Here is a 27,694-nt window from a genome sequence, read left to right as displayed (position 1 = left end):
GACCCACATATTGAAAGGCCGTGGTCTTTCGGGGCCAGTCCTTTCCACTCTGGTCAATGCCAGAAAGCCGGCCTCCAGGCGTATCTATTACAAGATCTGGAGGGCATATGTTTCCTGGTGTGAATCCAGGAGATGGCATCCCAGAAGGTATGTCATTAGCAGAATCTTGGCCTTTCCCCAATCAGGCCTTGAATTGAATTTGGCCATAAGCACCATCAAAGTGCAGATTTCGGCCCTGTCGGTCTTTTTTCAAAGACCGCTTGCATCACATTCCCTGGTACGGGCCTTTATCCAGGGGGCTATGCGGATAAGACCGCCAGTCAGACCTCCGGTATGCCCATGGGATCTGAATTTGGTTCTCTCGGCCTTAGAAGCCCAACCATTTGAACCTTTGCATCTCGCTTCGTTAGTCCTCTTGACAAAGAAGCTAGTCTTCCTAGTAGCCATATCCACGGCTAGAAGGGTATCAGAATTGGCAGCTCTTTCTTGTAAAGAGCCCTATTTAATTATCCATAAGGACCGGGTGGTTATGCGTCCCAATAGGTCCTTTCTACCTAAGGTGGTTTCAGGTTTTCATCTGAATCAAGATATAATCCTACCATCCTTTTTTCCAAATCCTCAGTCCATAGAGGAAGAGTCCTTACACACTTTAGATGTGGTTAGAGCAATCAGTCTTTATCTTCAAGCAACTGCTCAGATAAGAAAAACTGACTGCTTATTTATTCTGCCAGAAGGCCCTAGAAGGGGTCAGGCAGCGTCAAAGTCCACTCTCTCGAGGTGGATCAGACAGGTTATTTCTCAGGCCTATAGCTTAAAGGGGAAGATTCCTCCTTTTCAGGTGAAAGCGCACTCTACTAGGGCTGTCAGTGCTTCTTGGGCAGTGCATCACCAGGCCTCCCTGGCTCAGATCTGTAAGGCCACGACTTGGTCATCAATCCACACATTCACCAGATTCTATCAGGTGGATGTCAGAGGGCAAGAGGATATCGCCTTCGGGCGCAGTGTACTGCAGGCTGCAGTTTAGGTCCTCAGGTCCCTGGCGGTCTATGTTTATGATCTGTGTCTCCCTCCCCTCAACCTGAGCATTGCTATGGGACATCCCACTATGTAATGAAGCTCCTGTGTCCCGTGATGTATGATCAAGAAAATGGGATTTTTATATACAGCTTACCTGTAAAATCCTTTTCTTGAGAGTACATCACGGGACACAGGGCTCCCGCCCCTCTTGGGTTTTACGTGGTTCTTATTGCTTTGCTACAAAACTGAGGTGCCTCCCGGATGGGAGGGGTTATATAGGGGAGGAATTCTCCTTAATTAGGGTCAACCAGTGTCCAATCACCAGAGGTGCCTATATAACCCACTATGTAATGAAGCTCCTGTGTCCCGTGATGTACTCTCAAGAAAAGGATTTTACAGGTAAGCTGTATATAAAAATCCCATTATTTCATTATATATTACAATGTATTAATAGAAATAATGTGATTTGATCATCCTGACACCATATTAAGCATGGCATTGGGATGTTTTCAGTGCTAGCACCAGCCATTCGCCCGACAAATCACCCCCACCACTGAATTCCCCGTCAACCCTGAGACTACATTCCCCCCTGGTCATTGGCAAAATTGTCCCTGAATGGTAGTCTGGAAATGTGGTCACCCTACTTCATTCACACTCAGAGCTCTGCCTCTTCATATACACTCAGGAAGGAGAGAAGAGGGAAGGATATACAGTACACACACACACAGCACAAGGCCGTGTTCACACTACGAGATGTTTCTCGGGGTGCAGTTCCTCTGAGCTCCACAAGGTGGTGATCTCACTTCTATCCTGACAGGAAGTCTCTATGGAATACAGACAGGAAGTGATAGGGACAGACAGGAAGTTCCATTTGGTAGGACGTAGTGAGGAGACACTACAGAATCTTTAAGCAGAGAAGGTAATATGTAGATTAACCCCTTCAGGGGGATCAGTTGATGATTAATATATCTTCCTTCCAAATCTAGCCACACATGGTTCAGTTTTATCATTCAGAGGGAAAATAAACTGAAGCGATTCCCCCATCCACACATTGGAGGGGGATGGGTGAATCCTCCCCGCTGCACTATTGTATTCTGACAATGGGGGGCGCTCTTCTGCTCTCAGAATACACAGATCAGTGATGAAGCTATTGGCTGCAGCCACTGATGGAGTGACTTTTATCCGGCAGTGACCACACATGGATGGAAATGTGACTGATCCCTGCTGAACCCGCTGAATTTCCATGTCTCTATGGTCACCATAAGTGACTTCCTCCCCTCCCCCTCATCTCCTTCATTATGTAAGTCATGCTGAGATCATCTCCCATTGGCTGAGCAATATTCTCATTTGTCTCTGAGCTCCTTCTTGCTATTCCTCGTCCTGCCTGTTGTTTCCTTGGATTGATTTTCTATGTAGTGACTCCGGCTTCATCTCTTGGATGCGCTCGTCTGTTGCTTGTCCTGGTCAGAAACCATGAATCAGACCGAGACAGAAGTACAAATAAATCACACTTGTTAAATAAAAATAAAAAGGTAAATATAGTAAGCGTAGCCAGAGTCCAGTAACCGGATCGAGTAGTCAGCCAGGCCAGAGTTCAATAACCAGATCGGGTAAACAGCCAGGCCAGAAGTCAGGGATCCAAGTAGAGCAACAGCAAGCAGGATAAGGAGTCAGAAGGGATGTCAGCAAGCCAGTCTTTAACCGGATCCGCAGGCGATGGTTTCTTGTGATGTGACCATGGCGAAGGCAGAGGTGAAGTGATCTGGACAGCATTAAGTAGGCAGGTCAGACGACCATGATCAGGAACAGCTCGTAACTGTGGAGAGAGATGAGAGCTGGCAATTAGCCGACAGCTGAGCAGCCAGCCCAGAGAAGGAAGGACTAAGCCAGCCCTGACAGTCCTGACCTTTATTCTGATTCCTCTGATTTCTGGATCTCCTCCTCATCTCTCCTCCATATCCTCTTAAACAGCTTTTCTCCACACCTGCAGTGATCCTGGGGGGTGGAAACTTGGCACTAGCACTCAGCAAAATCCATCCCCACCATTAGGAGCTCTGGAGAAAATTGTCTACTATTTACACTCCGTTCCTCCGCACGTCACCTGATCACATGAGAGCTTACTTTCACACATTCCTGTCTGTATGGTGAAGGTCAACATTCACTCTTCCATTTAGGAGAGGAGGGACACACCCAGGAACAATGATTTGGTGTGCATGGGAATCTCAATTCTCCCCATCCAAATGTCCCTCCATCCAGAGTCTATATTTCCAATGACATCACACTGACCTCACAGCTCCTCCTCCCAATGTCCCTCCATCTGCTTTTTTTTCTGATGCTCTCAGGAGGTGGGCGGACCCTTGGCATCCTCACTTACAAAGTGGGACGGTTGGTCCTGCATTGTATGTAATGACTTCAGAATACCTGCAACAAGCTTTTAACCTGTGGAGTGTGGGGGTCCTGTGTGATAAAATAATACCTCAGCCTGAAGTGGGGCTTTAAAAAGGAAAAACTGAATGGTGAGGTGAGGAGGATTCTGGGAATATCATTTGATTTTACTATCTTTGTTCAGATCTAGAGTTTTCCTCCTGTGAAGTCTGGAGATCATATGACCATCACATCGCCTCCACCTCCCTCCCTGATAGAATAGAGAAATACAAAGAAGATTCTAGAAGTCCCCAGAGAGATGATGGAGGAGAGGTGAGGAGGATTCTGGGAATTCTGGGACATTATCCAGTAACAGACAAGGGATGTGTCTGGATGGTGACTGTATCATTGTGTGTGTCAGGTTCCTATAAGGTGTCAGGATGTCACTGTCTATTTCTCCATGGAGGAGTGGGAGTATTTAGAAGGACACAAGGATCTCTACAAGGACGTCATGATGGACAATCAGCCGCCCCTCACATCACCGGGTAAGAGGAGACTTTATTGTAAAGGAGAGAGCAGTACGGAGGCTCCACCTAGATCCCCCATCATCTGATAAACACATAGAAACAATGTATTCAGTCAGTGTGTGTGTTTCCTACAGATGGATCCAGTAATGGGAACCCACCAGAGAGATGTCCCCGTCCACTGTATTCCCGGGATTCCACACAGGAAGGTCACACCATCCCCCACCATCATCAGGTAGATGAGGAACAATCACTGATAGTATCATTAGGATCTGTACATTATCTGCATTGGTACAATTGATGTGAATTTTATTACATTCAGAGTGGAAACCTGAGAGAGTCTAAAGAAGAGATAAAAGAGGAGGATGATGAGGCTGGGCTGAAGGAGCAGTCAGAGTTTCTAAAAGAACACAAAGATCTGTACCAGGACACCATGGTGGAGTCATCCAGCTACAGAAACCCACCAGAGAAATATCCTCTGTATTCCCGGGATTACACACAGGAAAGTCACACCATCCCTCACCATCATCAGGTAGATGATTGACAATTATTGGTAGTTCTGATTTATAACCAGCATGTTTGTTACAATGAATGTTTTATTATATATTCAGAGTGAAAATCTTAGGGATGATAATATTGTTGTTAAAGAAGAATATAAAGAAGAGGATGAGGAGTATGGAGTGATGGAGGAGTTTTCAGAAGGACACAAGGATATGATGGAGCCACCTAATACCAGGAACCCACCAGAGAGATGTCCCCATCCTCTGTATTCACGGAATTTCACACAGGAAGGTTGTACCATCCATCACTGTTACAAGGTTGGTGGGACAGAGGTTATAAAACACACTTATAGAGTGTGGATTGTATATGTGATGTCACAATATTAAAGCTTATATCTTACAGATGATATTTTCTCGATTTAGAGTGGAGATCCAATCGATATAGAATTTGAGGTTAAAGGAGAAGAAGAGGAGAGGTATGTGAGGGATGATCAGCAGTCTATGGAGGAGGATGGAATAACGGGGACATTTATAGAGGAGGACACTCCTACAGAGATCAGCACAGGTGGGTCATTAACACTAAATACATTCCTCCACCCATACTGCTCACTGATTGGTCCAGAGTAGGGCAAGGACTGGGTGATATCAGCCTGTAATCCCCTGGTCACTTTCCTGAGCTGTGTTCCCCGTCCTGTATTCCTGTATTTCTCCTTGATAATCGTCCTTCTCTGTGTTGCAGACACAATTTATATATCTAGACTGGATTTATGGAGATTCTGGGGTTCAGCTGGCAGCAAAATGTTAATTTTCACTATAGGTGTTACTAGACCTAGACACCTGGGGTATGTGTTTTGGGTCTTCTGCCCCATGCCCAGGTATGGCAAGATGTCTGATATAACAATTCTCTCAGGGTTACTTGCTCTGTTGTCTGCTGGCTGTGCCGGGTGGAGGGATATGTCTGTATAGTCTCAGACCCAAGTCACTGAGTGCAGTCTCAGGAGATGGGAGGCAGCGGTGTGGGACCTCTGCAACTTGTCTCATGTAAACATTAACCTTCCACTGATAAATGAATACCAATATTATGTGTCCTGACCCTTACACCAGAGCTTAAAATGTAAAGTCCTGAGCTACCAGCCAGGCCTTAAGGGTTACACGCCCCCAGTTGCCAAACCCAACCAGTCCCCACCCCTAATCCCACCCCTAAACACACCCTCATAAATTATCTCATGAAATGACACTTGAATGTTTTATGCAGAATTAAAGGGGTTGTAAGCCTTCGTATTTTTTCACCTTAATGCATCCTATGCATTAAGGTGAAAAAAGTTCTGTCAGTCACCGGCCCCCCAGCCCCTCCGTTTCATTACCTAAATCCTAGAATTTCCAATGACGAAGATGCGCTGTCTCTTTGCCTGGGGTTCTCCACATGTGATTGGATAGATTGATAGCAGCACAGCCATTGGCTCCCGCTGCTGTCAATTAAATCCAATGATGCTGGCGTCAGGGGCGCAGGGCTGAGTCCAGCATTCGTGTCCATGGACACAAATGCTGGACTCGGGAGCGCAAGTTAACTCCCCCAGGAGAGCGCTTCTCCTAGGGGGTTATCTGATGTGGGGAGGAGCCACGAAAGCCGCTGGGGTACCCCAGAAATCGAGGTTCGGGGCCACTCTGTGCAAAGTGAACTGCACAGTGGAGGTAAGTATGATATGTTTGTTATTTGGAAAAAAAATTATCCTTTACAATCACTTTAAATTCCAAAAATAAATATTAACAACTTTATTAGTGCCCTTTAGCACAGCCTCACTAGGGCCCCTCAATACAGTGTAACCAGTGCCCATCAATAGAGTCCCACCTGTGCCCGTCACTACAGTCTCAGCTGTGCCCGTCACTACAGTCTCGGCTGTGCCCGTCACTACAGTCTCGGCTGTGCCCGTCAGTACAGTCTCGGCTGTGCCCGTCAGTACAGTCTCGGCTGTGCCCGTCAGTACAGTCTCACCTGTGCCCGTCAGTGCAGTCTCAACTGTGCCCATCAATGCAGCCTCAATTGTGCCCGTCCGTACAGTCTCACCTGTGCCCATCAATGCAGCCTCACCTGTGCAGAGGAAGAGTCAAGTTGGCCGATCATCAAAGAGCGGGGATTTGAATTGCTGGGTTCCCAATGCCATTCACTGTCACACAGTCCCGCCTCCTCACATCACACAGTCCCGCCTCCTTGCCCGGCGCCTCCCGGCATTGAACCAGTGTTCTGTCTATTAAATGCGCCGGGCGAGGAGGCGGGACTGTGTGACATGAGCGGTGCTGGGTGAGGAGGTGTGCTGTATGTGACGGGGAACGGTGCCAGGAACCAAGCAATTCAAATGAAAGCTGTTGGGCAATCTCCCCTCTCTGATGATTGGCCAGCTTCTTCTCCTCTCTTCTCCTGGCTGGGAGAATGGCTCCCGCTCAACCCCCGTCTGCCGGCAGTGCTCGCCTCTCTCCTCCGAGGCAGCCCACACTCACCAGCCATCATTTTCCACTCATAAAATGCGAGTAGGTGAGTGGAAAATTTGAAGGCTGAGCCTTATACTATATAATTTATATTGCACATTACATACTCCTGACCTCTGCACTATATACTCTGTTGTACATTACATTATTCTGATGCTATAAAATCCTAAATGTTGTATCCTATAAATTAAGTTGTATATTAGATAGGCCTGAATTCTTTTACACCCATTTTCTACCAGCTGGACAATTTATATCTGTTGATTTGATTGGCGCACAGACTTTTACATGTTGATAATAATGTGATAACATCCTCAGACTGGAATCTTAAACAGAAAGTGATAATGAGGGAGGAGTCAATAACCCAATGATTGTGGTCTTCAGGATCAGTCCAGTCTTCATCTTGGTTGTTCTGCCCCCACCTTCACTCTCTGACCTCTGGTGGGGCTCAGCCCCGATGTTATTCATGACTAAATCATGGACTAAATAAGGAAGTTCAGAACTTCTTGTGTTGTGAAGATGACAATGAGTGATAGAGGGGGAGGGGACATTCGTCCTATAATCCTCTCATCACTGTCACTCCTATAAAAGACAGTTCTCATTGTTTCCTCACTCTCTGACTAAGGTCTATGAATAAAGAAATGAACTGGTAAGAGATGCAGAGATGTAGGGCTGAAACAACTAATCATCATAATTGATTATAATCGATTATAAAAATAGTTGTAAACTATTTTCATGATTGATTAGTTGTTCAGTCGATTAACCACTTCAGCCCCGGAGGATTTGGCAGCTCAATGACCAGAGCACTGTTTAGAATTTTGCTGCTTTAACTGGTAATTGCGCGGTCATGCAATGCTGTACCCAAACAAAATTTGTGTCCTTTTTCTCCTTTCATCTTCCCGGACAGCCTCTGAGACATAGGGCTCCTCTCTCTGGGATCGGAAACACATATACCCACAATTGTTTAAAGGTGGACCTCCAGGCCTCCCTCTTCAGTTTTTGTGTTTCCTGCTGGATGGGAAGGAGCACGTTAGGAACCTAGGGAACTTTATGTCTCGGGGCTGTCCCGAAGCGATCACCTGGCGTTTTAGCTCTCCTCTGCCTCGCAGCACCCCTCTGTCCTGCTGGGGAAGAGTAGGGTTACTGGCCCCACTGCTGCTGTTTTGCTCGGGGAGAGTAGGACCCCTGTGCGCGCACCCTGCCCTCCATGCCCAATGCAATGGTTTCCTGGACAAGATTGCATCCGCTGTGATCTGGGTGGCTGGCGGGCGAGTGATGCACCTTGCCGGCCACTGCTCTGGGTCATTCTGGGTAAAGGAAGTGTGCAGCGTCTGAGGCGGGGCTTCTGCTTTCCAATGGGTGGAAGCGATGAGTACATCCGGCGGAACCTTGTCGCCAGGCGGCAACGCAAGACGAGGTTACAGTCTCTGGGGCGTGGCGGTGGACAGACAGGAATCTGGTGTCTGGTGAAAAGTGCTCAGCAGAGGCTAAGCACACACAGAGAACCATGAAGGGCACAACAGCACAGGCGCTGGGTGGGGAACCACAGGTGATGGGCTGGGCACTGCTAGGCTAGCCCTAAGCACAGTGGTGGTGAGGGGCAAGGACATGCACTAATGGATGTCTTTGTTCTGTGTTTGACTTTGAGGTTAAAACCCAGGACATGACCCAGATGCAGCCGCCTGGAAAGAAATGTCCCGTATGTGGGTCAAAGTTAGGTTCCAGTTGGGAAAAGTCGCTTTACCCTAAATGTGTCAGTAGTCTGGTCAAGGATGATTCTGTGACAGCTTGTCATAAGATCGTGGTATCTGTTAAAGACGAAAGTGCATCCACGTTTCAATCTTTCAAGGGGACAATGGATAGGATGCAGGGTCCCTCGTCATTCCTGTCTCGGGCAGTGAGTCTGCCTTCCCTGTCTGAATCTAGTCAGGAGGATGAGGGGGATAGGGAACCTAGGTCACTTGCCTCCTGTCAAGCAGGCTCGGCATCTGACTCCGAGGAAGATTCCTGCAGAGGGTCCAAGTACAAGTTGCCGTTGGACGATGTTGGGGACTTACTTAAGGCGATCTATGACACCTTGTAAATCTGTGAGGAGCAGGTTCAACTTTCTAAGAAAAACCTTATGTGCACAGAAAGCCAGGGTATTCCTGTGCATACATTTTTGGTGGAGTCCATCCTGCTGGAGTGAGAGCAGCCTTGGGTAGCCTTAAGCGTAGGTTCCCGTTCGAGAAGGATGCTCCCCCCCCCCTTGGAATAAAATTCCAAAATTTGATGTACCATTAGCCAAGATATCTAGAAAGACTGATTTGGCTTTTGATGACCTGGGGTCACTTATGCTGCGTACACAAGACCAGACTTTCTGGCAGACTAGGTGCGACAGGATCAGTCTGTCAGACAATCCGATCATGTGTGGAATAGTCCGACTGTTTTTTATTAAAAAAATCAGACGGACCTAAAAATAGAACATGTTTCGAATCTGTCCGACGGACTAAAAATCGGGAAAACCATTCGTCTGTGTGCTAGTTCAATGGACCTAATACAATGCAAGGGCAGCTATTGGCTACTGGCTATTGAACTTCCTTGTTTAGTCCCATTTACGTCATCACGTTCAAAACGAACAGACTTTTGAATGGACTTCATCCGTACGTGTATGGCCAAGTCCGTTTGTTCAGAAAGTCTGTTGGACCTCCTCCGAAAGTCCATCAGGAAGACCTTCGGACCTAGTCCATCGAAAAGTTTGGTCGTGTGTACGCGGCATCAGAGATCCCATGGACAAAAGAGGGGAAGTGTTGTTAAAAAGGGCTTGGGATGCCTCATCTATTGGTTTAATGCCAGCCCTAGCAGCTACTTGCATAGCCAGGAATCTGGAATGTTGGCTAACACAGTTGCTGTCCCACATTTCGTCCAGCATGTCCAGGCAACAGCTTCTTAAATCTTTTCCGTTGTTATTTAAAGCTGTTGGATTTTTGGTGGATGCCTCAGCAGAATCAGTAAAATTGGCAGCTAGGTCAGCAGCTCTAGTGAATGCCGCTAGAAGGGCTGTGTGGCTGAAAGCCTGGACCGGGGATGCCGCATCAAAGCTTAAACTTTATATATTACCTTTTTCAGGTGATCACCTGTTTGGACGGCCTCCAGGAGGCTTTGGACCGTGCTCAGGATAAGAAAAAAGCATTCCCTGAAAAAAAAAGGAAGGTATGGAGGGTAACCGTTTTTTTTTGAGGCCATAGGCAGCAGGCCCTACAGGAGAGAGGTGGCTGCCCCAAAAAAGCATTGGACAGGGTACAAGGGGCGTGGATAAGGAGGAATCCTATTTAATCCTCCTCAGGCCATCACAAAGCCCCAGTGACTCCTCCTTCCCGGTGGGAGGGAGACCGGGGGGAACGTCCTCTCACAATGGACTGCTACAACTTCAAGCCCGTTCATATTAGAGAGCAGCTACAAGTTGCAGTTCAATTCCATTCCCTCTCCCAGTTTTCAGATCACCCAGTTACCCAGGGATCAAGAGAAGGCAGAAGCCCTGTCTTTTTTTAGGGGAATTGGTGGATCAGAAGGTCCTTATGCAGGTACCTCAGAAGGAATGCTGTCAGGGAGTATATTCCCATGTGTTCGTGGTAAAAAATCCCCGGGGAAAATTCAGGTTGATCTCAGGGATGCCTACCTGCATATGCTGATACATTGAGACTTTTTAAAAATTTCTCAGGCTGGTAGTCAGTGTGAATTCGGAGGTTCTTTACTTTCAGTTCCAGGCACTACCTTTCGCACTGTTGTCCTCTCCAAGGATCTTTACAAAGGTCTTGGCAGAGACCTTAGCCCCATAAAGAATCAGGGCTATTTCAGTGATTCTCTACTTGTATGATCTGCTATTTGTCACCCATTCCTTCCAGCAGCTGGCAAGGGATTTGCAGGAAGCATAGGATTTCTTGCAGTCCCTCGGTTGGCTGATCAACTGGGACAAGTGTCAACTGACCTCTACACAGGAAGTCCAGTATTTGGGGTACATAATCTCTTCAGTGGAGATGAAAATCTTTCTCCCTCTGGAAAAGATCAAGAAAATTGGACAAACAGTAGCACAGCTTCAGACCAATCAAGAAGCCCACATCAGAGAGGTCATGAGGGTTCTAGGTCTGATGACGTCTTGTTTCCCAGCGGTCCCTTGGGCAAGACTTCATCAGTGTCCGCTACAAGGTCTTATGCTACGTTGCTGGGATGGCAGCAGACAGAGCTTAGATCAGCATATGCCCCTTTCATCTTGGGTCCAGTGGGCGCTGTGGTGGTGAAGGGCCCATCACAATTTAGACAAAGGTCTTTTATGGGCCAGACCTTCAGCCCTAGTGATGACGACAGAGGTCAGTGCTTTTGGCTGGGGGGCCCACCTGGAGGGAGCCTTGGCTCAGAGAACTTGGTCTCCAGTGGAGGCCAGACGATTCTCGAATCAGAGAGAGCTCTTAGAGATTCAGAGGGCTATAGAGACCTTCCAGTCTCAGATAAAAGGGACAGCACCTACAGGTGTGGACAGACAATGCGGCAGCTGTCACTTATGTAAACAAGCAGGGAGGGACCAGGAGTCGTGCACTGCAGTTTATAGCAGACAAGATTTGTTGTTGGGCCGAGTTAAACTTGGCCTTGTTGACAGCCATTCATCTGAAAGGATCTCAGAGTTCTCTGGCAGATTTTCTCAGCTGCCAACTAATAAGACAGGATGAATAGTCCCTCAACATGGAAGTGATTGTTCAATGTTGGGGAAGGCCAGAAGTGGATCTCCTTGCCCCAGGAAGCAACAAGAAGGTCATGCAATTCTTTTCCCTCCATCCGCTGGATCAAGCCAGAGGGATATAAATGCGTTTGCCAATACATGGCATTTCAGCCTTTTCTATGCCTTTCCCCCAGTGGAACTAAAAGCTGCAGTTCTCCAGTAATTTTTTTCTCTTTTACCTCGTTGACAGCCATTCATCTGAAAGGATCCCTGAATTTGCTGGCGGGTTTTCTCAGCTGCCAACGAACAAGACAGTACGAATGGTCCCTCAACACGGACGTGTTCGAGGAGATTGTCCAATGTTGGGGAAGGCCAGAGGTGGACCTCTTTGCCTCAAGAAGCAACAAGAAAGTCACGTGATTCTTCTCCCTCCATCCACTGGATCAAGCCAGAGGGATAGATGTGTTTGCCAATGCATGGTAATTCAGCCTTTGCTATGCCTTTCCTCCATGGAGACTAATAGCTGCAGTTCTCCAGAAATTTTTGACTGAATCGACGGACCTTATTCTAATAGCTCCATTTTGGCCTGAAGAGACCCTGGTTTGCCAACCAAAGAAGACTTGCTATATATCCACCATTACCTCTTCTGCTCAGGGAGGATCTGATTTCCCAGGGTCCTATCCTGCATCCTCAGGTAGAGAGCCTCAGACTAACAGCCTGGTCTCTGAACAGTTGTTGAGGGCTCAGGGGTTTTCAGAGAGAGTGATTAAGACTTTTGCAATTTTTTTTTTGGGGGGGGGAAACACTTTTTTTAATTTTAAGCACTAAAACACACTATATTGCCCAAATGTTTGATGAAATAAAAAATATGATCTTATGCCAACTACATGGATACCAAACACGACATGCTTTAAAATTGCGCACAAATGTGCAGCGCTGACAAACTACATACATTTTTAAAAGCTCTTACAGGTTACCACTTTAGATTTGCAGAGGAAGTCTACTGCTAAAATTACTGTCCTTGATCTGACCTTCATGATGATACCTCACATGCATGGTGCAGTTGCTGTTTACATATGACACCAGACCAACGCTTGCGTTCACCTTTGTGTGTGAGCACGGGGGGACAGGGGTGCTTTTTTTATTATTATTATTTATTTTGCTTTTTTATTTTATTTTGAAACTGTTCCTTTCATTTTTAATTTTTTTTTTAATCATTTTTATTGTTATCTCAGGGAATGCAAATATCCCCTATGATAGCAATAGGTAGTGAGAGGTACTTTTAGGTATTTTGAAAAAATTGGGGTCTTTTACACCCTAGATCTCTCCTCTGCCCTCAAAGCATCTGACCACACCAAGATCATTGTGATAAAATGCTTTCCCAATTTCCCAATGGCGCTGTTTATATCCAGCAAAACCTAAGTCATGAAATGCTCATAGATTCCGGTTTCTTAGGCCATAGAGATGATTGGAACCATTCTGGTCTCTGATCAGCTTTATGGTTAGCTGATGGAACCACCGGCTTCATTCTCAGGTTCCCTGTTGGTACAGGAGAGCCCGAGAAAACCATGGAATACAGTGGGAGGGGGATGTTCCTTCCCACTGCTTGTAAATGCCATCTAGAGGCTAATTAGCCACTAGGATTGCTTTTACATGAAAGCCGACTACTGGCTGAAAAGAATGATACCAAGATGATACCTAAACCTGCAGGCATCATTGTGGTATAACCACTCAAAGTCCAGTAACATACCAGTACGTTTCTGGTCCTTGTTGGGCATACATTGTAATGTTCTTTTTTTCATGCAGCCTGTGGGCTGAACGAAAAAAAGAGTTTGTTTGATAAATAAATAAATCAGTGCTGGAGCTGAATGGCGTACCTGCTAAGCAAATGATGGTTAACAATAAAACAAAGTAACATTACAGTATAACCGTAAGACATACCATACCTGCAACTTTTTTGTAACTGTGATGGTGAAATCACCTTCTACAGTGCTGGAGTTGCTGATTTACGTATCGTGGGAGCAAACACTGTTGCTGTCAAGATAAATAAATCAGTGCTGCAGCTGAATGGTGTACCTGAAAACAAAAAAATGGTTAACAATAAAACACAGTAAATAGTAAAGTATAAAAGAATTACATACCTGAAAGCAAACTTGATAAAACATATTGCAATAAAACATTGCAGTTAAGCATATAATACCGTAAAACAGAGCAGAACAATAGAGAGAGAGAGAGAGAACAATAAAACAACAAATATTTTTGTTTTTTTACTTTATATATATATATATATATATATATATATATATATATATATATATATATATATTTAAAAAAAATATTTTTTTTACACTTTTATTGGTAACTGTAATGGTTGTAACGGTTGTAGTGGTTGTAACAGTTCAGTTCCAGGTTCGGGTCTCTCAAAATACGATGGCATCTTTGGAGACCCTGTGTAAGTGTTCCCTAGGACTGTGCAGTGCTTTACCCTATGCTAATACTCCACTAGTGTGTGGTAGCATTCAAAACATTTACTGATGCAGAGACCAGGATGGTCAGGACAGGAGGGACAAAAATAATGAGTGTCACGCCTATATTCGCGTTTTCTACTGACACAACATTTTCTTTGGGGGGCTCGTTGGGTAGGATTACCAGGGAGGACATATGGAAAATGCCTCTCATGCAGCCGGTTTATTGCATTTGCGTTGGGAAGGTGGGGCACAGTACCCTCTGGAAACAGAAGGGCTTTGACAATCGCTTCCTGAAATTTAAGGAAAGATCCAGTTCATCCTGACGCTTTGTATAGCACATAAGCGTTCAGCAGAGCCAATTGGTATAAGTATACCGACACTTTTTTTTACCACGTCTGGCCTTACGGGCAACTAGGTACGGCACCAAAAACTGGCCATTGAGCTCCACCCCTTTATTTTGGTTATATTCGTGGATAGAGGTCGACTGATATGGGTTTTTCTCTGGCCGATGCCGATATTTAGAAATTGTGGCGGCCAATGGCTGATATATGATGCCGATTTTATTTTGGACCGATATGTTAGGCCGATTTTTTTTTTCCTTCATCTCATAAAATCTGCCATACTCCTTTCACACTGAGGCGTTTTTCAGGCGCTTTTGGGGTAAAAATAGCGCCTATAAAGTGCCTGCAAAACGGCTCCCCTGCAGTCTCAGTGTGAAAGCCCGTGTGCTTTCACACTGAGGCTATGTGCTGGAGTCCTGCAAGCAGCATCTTTGGAGCGGTGTATACCGCTCCTCCACCACTCTTGCCCATTGAAATGAGTGGCACCGCTGCCGAAGCGCCTGCAAAGTGATTCAGCAGTGGTGTTTCATGGGCGCATTTAACCCCTTTCTTGGCCGCTAGCTGGGTTATAAGCGTCCCGCTAGCAGCCGAATAGCAGAGCGAAAATGACAGTAAAACGCTGCTAAAACTAGTAGCGTTTTACCATCGACGCCTGCCCGCTCCAGTGTGTAAGCAGCCTTAAGTAATAAGTGATACAGAAAATTTCTTACATTTATTAAACAAAACAAACCTCCAATCAGTTCACTTGTATGTATAATTTAGATAAAAAAAAAACGATATCTTAAGTATTAAATACACAAAAACAGGTAATCAAAACTTTTGGATGAAAAAAATGGGCTAACATTACTGTTTTCGTTTTCTTTTAATTCATTTGTGTATTTTTTCCAAAACAATTGCATTTGAACAACTGCTGAGCAAATACCTTGTGACATAAAATATTGCAACAATCGCGATTTTATTCCTTAGGGTCTCTGCTAAAATATATATATATTTTTTGGGGGTTCTACGTGATTTTCTAGCAGAAAATATTGGATTTTTACTTGTAAGCAACAAGTGTCAAAAAAGATTTAGTCTTTAAATGGTTAAACTGAGAACTACACACGAAGTTCAGTTCATTGATAAGAAGAAACATGGTATCTCTTTAGCTTCTTTTCTCAGACTTGGCAGGCTGCCCAGAGAGGAGAAACAAGCCGCTCCACAGAAGACTTCAAGCAACTTGCATTGACTGCTATTACAGAAGTTATTTGCAAGTCGTGCTGACGTTATAACCGGCCTTTTTTATCAGCACAATCGGCCGATGCCGATTAATTAAAAAACGCCAAATTTTGGCCGGCAGATATATTGGTCAACCTCTATTCGTGGACACAGAGGGGTTTCTCCACAACACCAGTTGCAGTAGGAATTTGGATCGGGGGTTAAACCTTTATTGGGTAATATACAGCAGGTGCCCTGATGCTATAAAAACCAAACTAACCAGCATCACCGGTAACGCTTATACAGTGATCATTGGTGACGGGGTGAAAGGGTTAACTAGGGGGCAATTTAGGGGGCTTAAAACCTTTATTAGGTAATATATATATGGAAAACATCATGTCTGACGAAACGCGTCTGGTAGGGCACGCTGTGACGTCACCATGCTGGATGAGAGGAGTACGGGCTCCCGAGTTTGCCAGCCGGCTTGTATTTATACGATCGAACATTTTTTTTTATGTAAGTGCATTTTGTTTATAATTAAAGGATTGTCACTATGGGAAGCTTCTCTTTCTTTTCTGAGCATATTTATTGTGTGGGAATGGGAGTGTGGAGCACCCTAATGATCTACAGCATATGAAGTGTCGCCCCTGGGATAGCAAGACATCTGGTATAGGCGAGAGGTTGCGATTGGCTCTTACCATAACGCTCCTTACGCTTTTACCATCTGGTAAGCACAATCTTTTGTCGGTGGCTGGGCACATTTTTGATATTTGTGTGGAATCACTGTGGAGGGTCCATTTGAAGCTGAGTGATCCATTTCCAACTTAAAGAATCTTTTCTACTATGAACTTTTCTACTATGGACTTTTATTAATATAATAAGTCAGAGACTTTATGGTGAATGTAGTGCTGTTTATTCTTAATTGTGACAGTTACTTTTATATATTGGCCCAGCTCTCTTTTTTCTATTTATATATAATATATGGGGGTAACTGATGTTATAAAAATCTGACGGTGAAACTAATCAACTAACTAGCATCACCCATGACACAGAAAAATTATCTATTAGTGACACTGGTGACAGGGGGTGAAAGGGTTACCTGAGAGGCGATCAAGAGGTTAAACCTTTATTAGGGGGTAACCCAAACCTACTACTAACTGCCCTTACACTTATTACAGTCACAAATGACACCAATGCAGTGATCAGTAAAAAATGGGAAAACTGGAATTAATAACACAGTGACAGGGAGTGAAGGGGTTAACTGGGGGGTGATCTGGGGGTGACAAGTGTACCTATGTGTACTGGTGTTAGTGTAGTGTTGTGCAACTCATGTTTAGATGTCCTCTCACTGGAATCGAAAAGACTCCACGAGGAGAGATGACATCACTTCCCCTTTCTGTGTTTACACTTACACAGACAGGGGAAGGATTTCATTCATCGGGATTGATCAACAGGTCCAGGCCATAAATCATTGGCCTGGACCTGAGGACTGATCAGTTTTCTAACGAATCCGACCACCACAGGCATGGGGGGAGGAGGGACGTACAGGTTTGCCCATTTGCCCACCTGTGCCATTTTGCCGATAGCATGCAGCTGCCGGCAAGTGGTTAATTGGTCTGCATACAGAATGCATTATTTTTTTACATATCAGAAAATACAGCTCAGTGCACCATCCATACATGTTAGTAAATTCCTGAGAACTTGAATGCGTGAAGAGCAATGCCTCATGGGACATGTAGTCCCGGGCAAGAGAAAGAAGCAAGTGATTCTAAAGGTAGAAGTTTTTGTACCTTGTTGTAGGGGAACTCTATACTATACTTTGCGACTTCTTATGGGGGAACTCTATACTATATTTTGTGGCTTCCTATGGGGGAAACTCTATACTATATTTTGCGGCTTCCTATAGGGGAACTCTATACTATACTTTGTGGCTTCCTATAGGGGAACTCTGAAGGCAGGAGGAGCCTGAAGTGTCGGAGGGGTCCAGAAGAGGATAATCAGGGCTGCTCTGTGCAAAACCATTCCACAGAGCAGGTAAGTATGACAAGTTTGTTTAAATAAAAGAAATACAACATTTACATTGACTTTAAGGGCTCTGCGCAAGCAAGATCAGCATCTGAACCCAGAGAAGATGGAGGCTGATAGAATGGAGGTGATAGAAGGCATAACTATTATATAAAGTAAAAGTTAATAGTATTGTGCATTATATTTAAAATTATTATATCCATGGAAAAAAAAGTCTCAGCTTTCAGTCTACTTTAACCCCTTCAGATCCACGCTATAGCTGAATGACGGCTATAGTGTGGATCTACTTTGATGGGAGGCCATCAATAGACATCCTCTGCTTTGCACGCTCCCCCTACAGGGCGCGCGCAGCATGCGTTGTGATCACTGAGTCAATGAGACTCAGGTGATCACAGATCAGAGTAAGGGGTCGAACCTGGCCCCTTACCACGTGATCAGCTGTCAGCCAAAGACAGCTGATCACAAGGAGAAATCAAAATATAAAACGGTTTTGTCTTTTTTTTTTCTGTCTATTTTAAAATTTTTTTTACAAAAAATAAAAAATCCAGAGGTGATCAAATACCACCAAAAGAAAGCTCTATTTGTGTGGGAAAAAAATGATAAAAATATAATTTGGGTACAGTGTTGTATTTGGCGCAATTGTCGTTAAAAAAGTGGCAGTGCTAAAAGCTGAAAATTGGTCTGGGCAGGAGGGAGGTTTAGGTGCCCAGTAAGCAAGTGGTTAATGTAAAGGTTTTTTACCCCTCTAACCTCCATATATCTTCATGTGTGACTCCCAGGTAAAATCCCCATATATCCTACTTCTGGGTATATTTATTATAATATAAGATATATTACTTTCTTTACTTTTTATAAGATATATTACTTTCACTATTTCACAGTATAAATGAATCCCTTATAGTAGTGATTATCTGCTGTTTTTGTAATATAAAGGAATATTTTTTTAACCCCATCATAACAGATGACTAAATAAAATCATGCTACTAAATGTCCTATGCTGGCCATACGTGGAATGATTTTTAGACAAGAATATTCACACAAATATTTGTATGAAAATTATTTGTACATTTGATGAATGGATGAGTGTAGTTCGAAAATTCCACTTGCTTTTAACATTCAATTTTAAAATGAATGTAACTTCTAAAAAAAAACACATACACTTTTTGAAAATTTGTTCGATGGAGAAAAGTTTTCTGGATGAATGTTTTTGGGAAAGAAAAATGAGTTTGTGTACGGCCAGCATAAGTGACATCAGGTGCAGGGAGCTTGTACCCACCTACCTGTCTATGACAAGGGCGTCTCTCATCCATCATAATATATTACACTCCTGTCTAATAATCTGCAAAACAACATTTTACATCTTTTACTATTTAATAATTTGATCTTTGATTCTGATATGTAGCAGATTCACCCTCTAATAATACATCTTTCTGTTAATCTCAGAGTGGATTAAATATCCAACTACAGAGCAAGGGAGATTGAGGTCTGGAGTGACCACTCTGCCACCTCCATCCCTAAAAAGCACAAAGAAGAGAACAGATAGCCCTGGGACTTTTAATGAGGTGGGAGAGATTGGCACCAGTTCACAAAAAATGTAAAAAAATCAATTTATTTTTTCATGATGCTTTATAACCTAATGGGAATAGCAATACATGTGCATTACCTGGCATAGTGGCCAAGTTAAGCAGCAAGAATAAAAACAGATATCAATTCATTACACTTGTAAAACATCCATTAAACAGCAACAGAATGCATGGTAAATTGCTGAGCCAGTGAATATACATACATCATAATAAGTAAAGGATTGTACATACAGAAATGAAACAATATACAAACAATACTGCAAAACAAAACACCCAGCAGTGTGAACATATGAGAAGCATTGATGGTTCCCTACGTGTTTCACGAGTCTTTGCTCGCTCATCAGGGGAAGATCCATAGTAGTGATGTCTGAAACAAGAATTAATTTAAAAAAACGTGGGTGTATGTTGATAAATGAAAAAATGAAAAAAGTCAGAAAAGGGGAATGGTAGGCAAGAGAGGTCAGAGAGAAAGGGACCTCATACTTACCAGTCCACTGGGCTGGGTTACCACTGTGGCTAACAGCAGGAAAACAATCAGAATGGTCAGCACGGACTGCATGAGGCATTAGTAAGGGGTCTTGGATGTACCCAGAAGCATATCTAAAAAATATATCTGTATAAAATGTGCATAGAGATGCACAAGTCTCGAAAAACAGAATGGAGACACAAAAAGGCATAAGATGTTAACTCGTGATGATTTTGATTACAGATTATTGTAATTAACATGCTGTTTTAAAAGTTTGAAAGCCTGTTGTGTTACATATCTAATATATATATATATGTTGGACTGGTCTAGAAAAATATAGCATTATATGTGACCAATATGGCGACAGATGGTATAGGAGGGGTTTGCTACAGGGTATGCAGTGATTAAAATATATATAAACAATAAATATATGTGAGTAGGTAATAGTCAAAAATGAATCAATAAACTCCATTGTGTATGGTGAAAATAGTACCAGCTACACAGCGAATGTGAAAAAATGTATATATTACCAAAGCAGTTAAGCAATCCCACACATAGATGGTGCACTCCCGAACCTGTGGCCACTGCGTCAGACCAAAAAACGCAAATGCGAACTGCAGCCGTGCCAGACATCCAGATGGATCTAGAAGCCCCGCCCCCAGCGTTATGTACGGATGGAGACCAGCTGGCGCGGTAACTCCAGCCGTCACAGGGGGTGTGGAGATGCAATCCCCATCCCTCCATCCAAGATGTTCCACACGGCCCTGAACAATATGTCTGGATATTTATATTTACCGCTGCATATAGATATTCAATAATATTAACTAAACTATACACCAACCTTTTTTTGAGGTTTTTATCCAATTGGTCGATTAAACAAAATAATAATCGGCCAACTAATCAATTCTAAAAATAATCATTAGTTGCCGCTCTACAGAGGACCCATTTACTAGTTACCTTGAGGGGGGAATTTTAAGAACCTCAGAGACAAAGCTGTCTGATGTGGGCGGAGTCCTGGTTTAGGGGAACCAATCAGCTCATGTCTAGTAATAATCTTTGTATTTCTATTTTAGTAGATGGACGGGAGATGAGGAAAACCTCAGAGGATTGTCTCACTTTGTCTCCAGACTGTAAAGTAGAAGATGAGGACATCACACAGTATAGTCCAGGAGAAAACCCGACTACCTCAAATGTCCATCCTGCACCACACAGTGTAGATGGACCATCGTATTCCTCTTATCCTGAGGAACCTCAGATTGTCCTTCCAACAGATAAGAGATTTTCCTGTACTGAGTGCGGGAAGTGTTTCAATTCTAAATCCAATCTTAATGTGCATAAAAGAACTCACACAGGGGAGAAGCCGTATTCCTGTCCTGAGTGCGGGAAGTGTTTCTATTATAAATACAAACTTAATAGGCATAAAAGATCTCACACGGGGGAGAAGCCGCATTCCTGTCCTGAGTGTGGAAAATGTTTCCTTTCTAAATCTAATCTTAATGTTCATAAAAGAACTCACACGGGGGAGAAGCCGCATTCTTGTCCTGAATGTGGAAAATGTTTTAATCAAAAATCAGTCCTTGTCATACATCAGCGATCTCACACGGGGGAAAAGCAGTATTCCTGTCCTGAGTGCGGAAAATGTTTCCTTTCTAAATCTCATCTTAATGTTCATAAAAGATCTCACACGGGGGAGAAGCCGCATTCCTGTTCTGAGTGTGGAAGATGTTTCCTTTCTAAATCTAATCTTAATGTTCATAAAAGATCTCACACAGGTGAGAAGCCGCATTCCTGTCTTGAGTGTGGAAAATGTTTCCTTTCTAAATATAATCTTAATGTTCATAAAAGATCTCATACAGGTGAGAAGCCGCATTCCTGTCCTGAGTGCGGAAAATGTTTCAGTTCTAAATACCATCTTAATGTGCATAAAAGATCTCACACAGGTGAGAAGCCGCATTCCTGTCCTGATTGCGGAAAATGTTTCCATTCTAAATCTCATCTTAATATGCATAAAAGATCTCACGCGGGGGAGAAGCCGCATTCCTGTCCTGAGTGTGGAAAATGTTTCCTTTCTAAATCTCAACTTAATGTTCATAAAAGATCTCACACAGGTGAGAAGCCGCATTCCTGTACTGAGTGCGGAAAAGGTTTCCACTCTAAATCTCAACTTAATGTTCATAAAAGATCTCACACAGGTGAGAAGCCGTATTCCTGTCCTAAGTGCGGAAAATGTTTTATTCAAAAATCAGACCTTTCCAAACATCAGAGATCTCACACTGGGGAAAAGCCGTATTCATGTCCTGAGTGTGGGAAATGTTTTTCAGTGAAGTACAATCTTTTCACCCATCAAAGATCTCACACGGGGGAGAAGCCGTATTCCTGTCCTAAGTGCGGAAAATGTTTTATCCAAAAATCAGACCTTGTCAAACATCAGAGATCTCACACGGGGGAGAAGCCGTATTCCTGCCCTGAGTGTGGGAAATGTTTTTCACAGAGGTCCCATCTTTTCCCCCATCAGAGATCTCACACGGGGGAGAAGCCATATTCCTGCCCTGAGTGCAGTAAATGTTTTTCACAGAAGTCCAGTCTTTCCATACATAAGAGATCTCACACGGGGGGAGCCACTTTGCTGCCCTGAGTGAAGGAATTGTTCCTCATGTTCCTCACTGGAGTCCTGTCTTCCTATACATCGGGGATCCCACACAACCCTCAAGGTTTATTAGTGCCTTGAGTGTGGGAAATGTCTTCTATATGAATGTTGCTGGACATCACAGCTCTCCTGTGGGGAAGAAGCACACCCTGATATACACCTCAGATATACTCCATGGCTGATCTTCATCATGTAAAAAACTGTTCTGGGGGGGGGTGGACATTTTTTGAAAAAACAATTTGTCCAAGGGACTAAATCGGGTCTCAATCTTCTTGTCCCCTAACACAGTCGCCTTGTCCCTTATGATAATCTCCTTGTTCCTCATCTACCAGAGAGCTCAGCAGTGGTGTGGGAGTTCATTGAAAACTACAAGCCGACATCGGAAAAGAACAGAACTGTGTGAATGAATGGCACGGCCGCGCTCTTTTAATAAAGTGACTGCCAGTACGGGGAACTTCTCCTCGCACTGCTGTCACAAAGAGGGCTCGGATCGCTGAGCCGCTGCAGAATCCGGAACAAGTAACTTCTTCCTAAAGGTGAACGTTTCCTTTTAACCCCTTTACTGCCATAGCTGGTTTTGCCCACATGTTTAATCACTCCAATCCTGGATACTTTCAGCCCCTTCTGCCCAGGCCAGCTTTCAGTGCTGTCACACTTTGAAAGACAATTACTCAGTCATGCAACACTGTACCCGTATGACATTTTATATATTTTTTGTTCCCACAAATAGAAATTTCTTTTGGTGGTACAGTGCTTTGAAAAAGTAGTCATACCCCTTGAAATGTTCCACATTTTGTCATGTTACAACCAAAAACGTAAATGTATTTTATTGGGATTTTATGTGATAGACCAACACAAAGTGACACATCATTTTGAAGTGCAAGGAAAATGATAAATGGTTTTAAACATTTTTTTACAAATAAATATGTGAAAAGTGTGCATTTGTATTCAGCCCCCTTTACTCTGATACCCCTAACTAGTGGAACCAATTGCCTTCAGAAGTTGCCTAATTAGTAATGTGTGTAATATAATCTCAGTATAAATACAGCTGTTCTGTGAAGCCCTTAGAGGTATCTCAGAAAACCTTAGTGAATAAACAACATCATGAAGGCCAAGGAACACACCAGATAGGTCAGGGATAAAGTTGTGGATAAGTTTTAAGCAGGGTTAGGTTATAATAAAATATCCCAAGCTTTAACATCTCACAGAGCACTGTTCAATCCATCATCAGAAAACGGAAAGAGTATGGCACAACTGCAAACCTACCAAGACATGGATGTCCACTAAAACTGACAGGCCGAGCAAGGCGAGCATTCATCAGAGATGCAGCCAAGAGGCCCATGGTAACTGGAGGAGCTGCAGAGATCCACAGCTCAGGTAGGAGAATCTGTCCACAGGACAACTATTAGTCGTGCACTCCACAATTCTGGCCTTTATGAAAGAGTGGCAAGAAGAAAGCCATTGTTGAAACAAACCCATAAGAAGTCCAGTTTGCAGTTTGTGAGAAGCCATGTGGGGTACACAGCAAATGTGGAAAAAGGTGCTCTGGTCAGATGAGACCAAAATTTTACTTTTTTTTAGCCTAAAAGCAAAACGCTATGTGTGGTGGAAAACTAGCACTGCACATCACCCTGAACACACCGTCCCCGCTGTGAAACGTGGTGGCAGCATCATGGTGTGGGGATGATTTTCTTCAGCAGGCACAGAGAGGCTGGTTAGAGTTGATGGGAAGATGGATGGAGATAAATAAAGGGCAATCTTAGAAGAAAACCTGTTGGAGTTTACAAAAGACTTGAGCAGAGGTTCACCTTCCAGCAGGACAGTGACCGTAAACATACAGCCAGATCTACAATGTAATGGTTTAGATCAAAGCATATTCATGTGTTATAATGGCCCAGTCACAGACCTAAATCCTATTGACAATCTGTGGCAAGACTTGAAAATTGCTGTTCACAGATGCTCTCTCCATCCAATGTGACAGAGCTTGAGATATTTTTCAAGGGGGGCATGGCCGGCAGCCTGAGGAGATGGCTGTACTGTGACCAAGCTCCGGCTCCACAGGATCTAATAGGTATCTATTAGCGATAGCAGGACACTAAAATCATCACCTGACTCAGGATGCAGAGCCAGAGAGGCATGAGAGGGAAAAGTAAGGGCTCCATATACTGACGGATTTCTACAGCCTAACGGCGCTCGATTTCCTCAAGCTGGCGCCAGAGCAATGGCTCCCTCACAGAGGAGTACGGGGATGACTGCTGCAGCGCGGAATACGTCACAACAGCGTGAACCTTCAGTTGCAGATAATGGAAGCCGATATCCACAATCTACATTTAATAGCCCTGTGAAACAAAGAAGGAAGCTAACAGCAGAGAAAAACACAGTAATGATGTCTCCATTGATAGTGACAACCAGGCTGACAGTAATGGCTTCAGTGAGAAGCTGGATGCCTTTCCTACATAGGGCCAGCCTATCTTAGACTCTGCTTTGAAAGATATGCTTAAAATCTTGCATGGAGCATTGCAGCATGACATGTCTAACGTCATGAGGCAAACTAACAGGGAAATAGGAGCTATAGGTGACAGAGTGGATCACTTAGAGAACAAAATGAGTGACTTTACTTCAGCACACAATGAGGTAGTAGATGCTTATGATGACCTAGCAGAAGAAGTCCGCAACCTGAAAATATAAATGGCAGACATTGAAGATCGTTCCCACCAGAACAATGTGAAATTTAGAGTCGTTCCGTAATTGGTCCCCCCAGGGGAACTCCGTCCCTATCTGCAGAAAATTATAGCAGAAGTGCTCCCAGCGACTAAATCCCACAAATTGGCGATAGATAGAGCTTACCGCCTGCCAAAGCCGTCCTACCTACCGGAACGCGTACCAAGAGATATGATAGCTAGGATTCATTAGTTCCATATAAAGGACCAGCTCATGTACTTCTCCCGCAAACGTGACTTCTTACCGGGACCATATTCGGAATATCGCTATATATAGATCTATCACAGGTAACTATTCAAGCCCGCAAAAATCTCCTCACCATTACCAAAATCTTGAGGAATAACAATATTATCTACAAATGGAAATTCCCGACAAAGTTGTCCATTGAAAAGATTAATTCTTAGGATGAATTCTTATCCATCAACTCAGAATCCTCTAGTAGTATTTTCAATCTCTGGTGTATGCATAAGGCCTTTGTTAGGGGAGTGCTAATTCAGATGGCCTCCAGGGAGCGGAAAAAGATTAAATTGCAAATTTCCACTTCTCTGGCTGATATAGCCTCTGTGGAAGCTCAGCACAATCCCCCCAACATACATTACTGTCCCACCTTGTAATCCTTAGAGAGAAACTTAGAACAGTTTTGATATTTGAACATGATAAGTGTAAAGGCTGACCGCAGGGTAAGCCTGTATTTGTAGGAGGAGTCAGGCTGCATAAAGCCTGCCCTCCTCTGCCTCCTTCTCGTTGGACGTCGGGTCTCGTGTGGCCGACGTCACTTCCGGCGGGTCGGAGGAGGATGACGACATTCTGCTGCTCTGGCGCTCATGGACGGGGGTGCTTGTGGCAGTTTCTGTCTGCACGGGGGAGCCTTCTTTCTGCCCGCCTCCTTCTCCCGCTGTGCCAGCCACAGGCTTCCCCCGTGTGATGCTGCGGGGGGGGGGGGGGGCGCTTCATCCGCCGGCGGCTGTCTGCTCGAGGGAGGTTTTTTCCGGCCCGCCTCGGCTGGAGGGAGGGAGGTTTGCTGTCCCAGGCTTCCCCGTGTGATTCGGCCACAGGCACTTGCCCTCCGGTGTAGGAGAGAGGGGAGGAAGGCTGCTGTGGCAGACGGAGGGTTGCTTATTGTCCCAGAGCTGAGCTGAGCGGAGCTTATGGGTTAAACGTCAATCTTGCTCCATGGCCAGCCACGCCCCCAGTAAAGAAGGTTTTCATTGCTGTTTATATCCCTACTGTCAAGATTAACCATTTCTTTTATCTCCTGGGGGGGAGGGGGAGGTGATCGGCCGCCGGCTCCCCCTCTCCCCTCACATGTGTTCCAACCTGGCAGGGGTTGGAAGGCTTCTCCTATTAGGAATCCATGTTGTCAAAACTCCCTAAGGTGCACTAAAATTCTATTTATTCTTTATACAGAACAGAGCATTTTGTGTTTTGATCAGATCATCTGACCATTGTTGCATATCCATATGCAATAGGGATATTTGTTCTTGTTATTTTTCACAATGACAAGTTCTTTCCAATTTCCATCTTCCTAAAATGCTTAGGTGAAACCAATTACCAAGATAATAGTTAATGTTTGCTGGCCCTACATGGATCAAGAATCATTTGGCTCTGTTGGCTTTTCCTTGCTCGTTCCGTGCTCCCGGGTATAGTTGAATGTGTCTACCATCACTATAAGGCTCGGTTTACACTGCTGCAAGCCCGAAATTGTGTGACTTGCTTGCGGCTTTTGTGATTTAACCACTTGGTCCCTATGGACAGCTTTCTAAGCCACAAATAGTGAAAAAAAAAAAAAAAAAACAAGTCCATCAATTCCAACCTATGGGTGTGATTATGTGTCAGCATTTGCATTGTATATACATATAGTGGTCTTTCAGTTTACCCAACCCCCGCCTGAGCTCGACGTGGCGTGCCCAACCCCCGCCTGAGCTCCACGTGGCGTGCCCAACCCCCGCCTGAGCTCCACGTGGCGTGCCTCCCCCCCCCCGCCTGAGCTCCACGTGGCGTGCCTCCCCCCCCCCCGCCTGAGCTCCACGTGGCGTGCCTCCCCCCCCCGCCTGAGCTCCACGTGGCGTGCCTCCCCCCGCCTGAGCTCCACGTGGCGTGCCCCCCCCCCGCCTGAGCTCCACGTGGCGTGCCCCCCCCGCCTGAGCTCCACGTGGCGTGCCTCCCCCCCCGCCTGAGCTCCACGTGGCGTGCCTCCCCCCCGCCTGAGCTCCACGTGGCATGCCTCCCCCCCACCTGAGCTCCACGTACCATGTGCTATTTGCGTTCTTGTGCTATTTACGTTCTTGGGCAATTTATTTGCGTTCTGGTGCTATTGATATTCTCGTGCTATTCACGGTTTTCTCATGCAGTTTTACATTCTGGTGCATTTTATGGTTTTCCCATGCGATTCGGTCCCATGCGTTTCCGGTCTCAGGCCATTCACGTTCTCATAGCGGTCACGTTCTCAAAGCAGTTACGTTGTCATGCATTTGCGTTTCATGCATTTGCATCTTCTTGCAGTTGCGTTTTTCATGCATTTGCATTTTCATGCATTTGCATCTTCTTGCAGTTCCGTGTCTTGCAGTTGCGTGTCTTGCAGTTGCGTTTTCTCGAGCAGTTGCGTTTTCTCGGGCAGTTGCGTTTCTCAGGCAGTTGCAGCTTCTTGCAGTTGCGTTTTTCATGCATTTG

General features: G+C 44.6%; 1 protein-coding gene across 2 annotated transcripts; it reads left to right on the top strand.

The window, feature by feature from the left end:
- The first annotated feature begins 1,863 nt into the window (after positions 1 to 1,863).
- On the top strand, positions 1,864 to 23,240 carry LOC143989555 (uncharacterized). Of its 2 annotated transcripts, XM_077489732.1 has the most exons (8): positions 1,864 to 1,936; positions 3,587 to 3,714; positions 3,803 to 3,926; positions 4,043 to 4,140; positions 4,228 to 4,437; positions 4,517 to 4,723; positions 4,829 to 4,970; positions 20,730 to 23,240. In XM_077489732.1, the coding sequence occupies exons 3-8, from the start codon at positions 3,842 to 3,844 to the stop codon at positions 22,289 to 22,291; spliced, it is 2,304 nt and encodes a 767-aa protein (XP_077345858.1). In that variant the 5' UTR covers positions 1,864 to 1,936; positions 3,587 to 3,714; positions 3,803 to 3,841; the 3' UTR covers positions 22,292 to 23,240. The 2 variants fall into 2 exon arrangements, with proteins under 2 accessions (XP_077345858.1, XP_077345859.1); XM_077489733.1 differs by lacking the exons at positions 1,864 to 1,936; positions 3,587 to 3,714 and having other exon boundaries at positions 3,722 to 3,926.
- The last annotated feature ends 4,454 nt before the right edge of the window (positions 23,241 to 27,694 follow it).

The sequence above is a fragment of the Lithobates pipiens genome, unplaced genomic scaffold, assembly GCF_037356315.1.
Source record: "Lithobates pipiens isolate NorthernLeopardFrog02 unplaced genomic scaffold, aLitPip1_a1.2 Scaffold_18, whole genome shotgun sequence".
Lineage (NCBI taxonomy): Eukaryota > Metazoa > Chordata > Amphibia > Anura > Ranidae > Lithobates > Lithobates pipiens.
The sequence above is the reverse complement of the archived record's forward strand: the minus strand, read 5'-3'. Positions and strand labels throughout refer to the sequence as shown.

What these genes read in the sequence shown, in the direction of transcription:
- LOC143989555 (XM_077489732.1), top strand. Translation starts at nt 3,842, where the DNA reads ATGGAGGAGTGGGAGTATTTAGAAGGACACAAGGATCTCTACAAGGAC. An exon ending in CCATCCATCACTGTTACAAG is followed by an intron (nt 4,724 to 4,828) that starts GTTGGTGGGACA and finishes TTCTCGATTTAG; the next exon opens with AGTGGAGATCCAATCGATAT. An exon ending in TCCTACAGAGATCAGCACAG is followed by an intron (nt 4,971 to 20,729) that starts GTGGGTCATTAA and finishes TTTCTATTTTAG; the next exon opens with TAGATGGACGGGAGATGAGG.